This window comes from Suricata suricatta, chromosome 9 (assembly GCF_006229205.1).
Source record: "Suricata suricatta isolate VVHF042 chromosome 9, meerkat_22Aug2017_6uvM2_HiC, whole genome shotgun sequence".
In the NCBI taxonomy this organism is placed as follows: Eukaryota; Metazoa; Chordata; class Mammalia; order Carnivora; family Herpestidae; genus Suricata; species Suricata suricatta.
In genome coordinates, this window is record NC_043708.1 from 136519408 (window position 1) to 136520774 (window position 1367).

At 60.2% G+C, this 1367-nt stretch overlaps 1 protein-coding gene across 1 annotated transcript in view; it reads left to right on the forward strand.

The window, feature by feature from the left end:
• Positions 1-1161: 1161 nt before the first annotated feature.
• The window catches only part of WHAMM (WASP homolog associated with actin, golgi membranes and microtubules), a 15707-nt gene continuing 15501 nt past the window's right edge, over positions 1162-1367 (forward strand). The window contains exon 1 of the mRNA XM_029952305.1: positions 1162-1359. Within this exon, the coding sequence (XP_029808165.1) occupies positions 1162-1359 (198 nt within the window). The remainder of the gene's footprint in view (positions 1360-1367) is intronic.

Sequence of the window (1367 nt, forward strand, 5' to 3'; positions counted from 1 at the left end):
TTTTCTAGAACCCTGATCATCTACAGTGGGGAGAGATGCCCTAACCATTGCTTCAGGCTGGTCTGGGTTTGTGGTTGGGCGTAAGGGCAGGTGCAAACCTAATTCCCTGCTTTCCTAGCTCCGAACCTTTGAACCTTCAAAACCTCTTTTTCTCCGTTCCCGAATCTAGCTCCCAGGAGCCTTGTCTTGCCGGCGTCCTGGGCATCTCCCTGCCCCTCTCCCTCCCGGAGCCACCCCTCTTCCTGGTGCACTCCCAGGATGGAAGCTGACATACACTGCTTCTCCGTCTACACTGCCCAGTTTCCTGGACAGAAAGACGAGGGCATGAACCGGCCCAGCTCCAAGTCCCATGCCATCCCCACGTGCCAATTAGACATCACGACCTCCTTAAACAGGTCTTGGGTAGCAGGGTGGTCTTACCAGCCTGGCTGTGCGTATTAGGACAAATTTCTTTGCTGGGTCTCTGTCTCCTTGACTGTAAAACGAAGAGTAGGTACACACATCGTATTTAAACATGGTGGCTGGGACACGGGATGCTTTGAAGACAAGAGAGAGATTTTTTGTGGATGCCCCGCCTGCATCGCTCCCGCCCTCGCTCACAGCACACGCTCCATGAGAACTTGTTGAATTGGTTAACAACACATGTGTGGCTTCTACCCAGTGCCTGGAGCTTAGAAGCCCTCAGTGAACAACTCTTAACAGCCGGGTGTAACGTATGGCCTCCAGCAAGTATGGAGCGTTGTCGAGCGCGTGTGTTCACTAGCGCCCTGGTGGGCGAGGACGCACAGCGGGTCCCCGTTCTCAACAGGTTCGAAGTTTGCTGCAGGAGGCGAAGGCGAGAACTTGCTCACTCTTCCTACTTCACTACGAACAAAGGTGAAAAAGGTGAGGCAAGAGGGAATTCTCAGCTTCCAGACGGGGTGGCGACAGGGCTGGATTCCGACGACACCGACGGACACAGACTTCTAATCTTCCCATTGGCTGCCGAGAACCGCCCAGGCCGCCGACAGCCAATCAGAGGCACCGGGAGGGGGGCGGCACCCACGGGGCGCTGACGCAAGCGCAGTCCAGCAAGAATGTCGCCATCCGCGGCGGGCTGCGGGGGTTGCGGGGGGGCCGGGCCGGCGCGAACCGAGCTCTCCGGCCTCTGAGCCGCGGGCCATGGAGGACGAGCAGCCCGACAGCTTGGAGGGCTGGGTGCCGGTCCGCGAGGATCTCTTCGCCGTGCCCGAGCGGCGCCAGCTGCGCTTCCTTGTGGCCTGGAACGACGCGGAGGGCAAGTTCGCGGTGACCTGTCACGACCGCACGGCGCAGCGGCGGCTGCGGCGCGAGGGGAGCGGGCCGGAGCCCGAGCCCGCCGCGTCCCC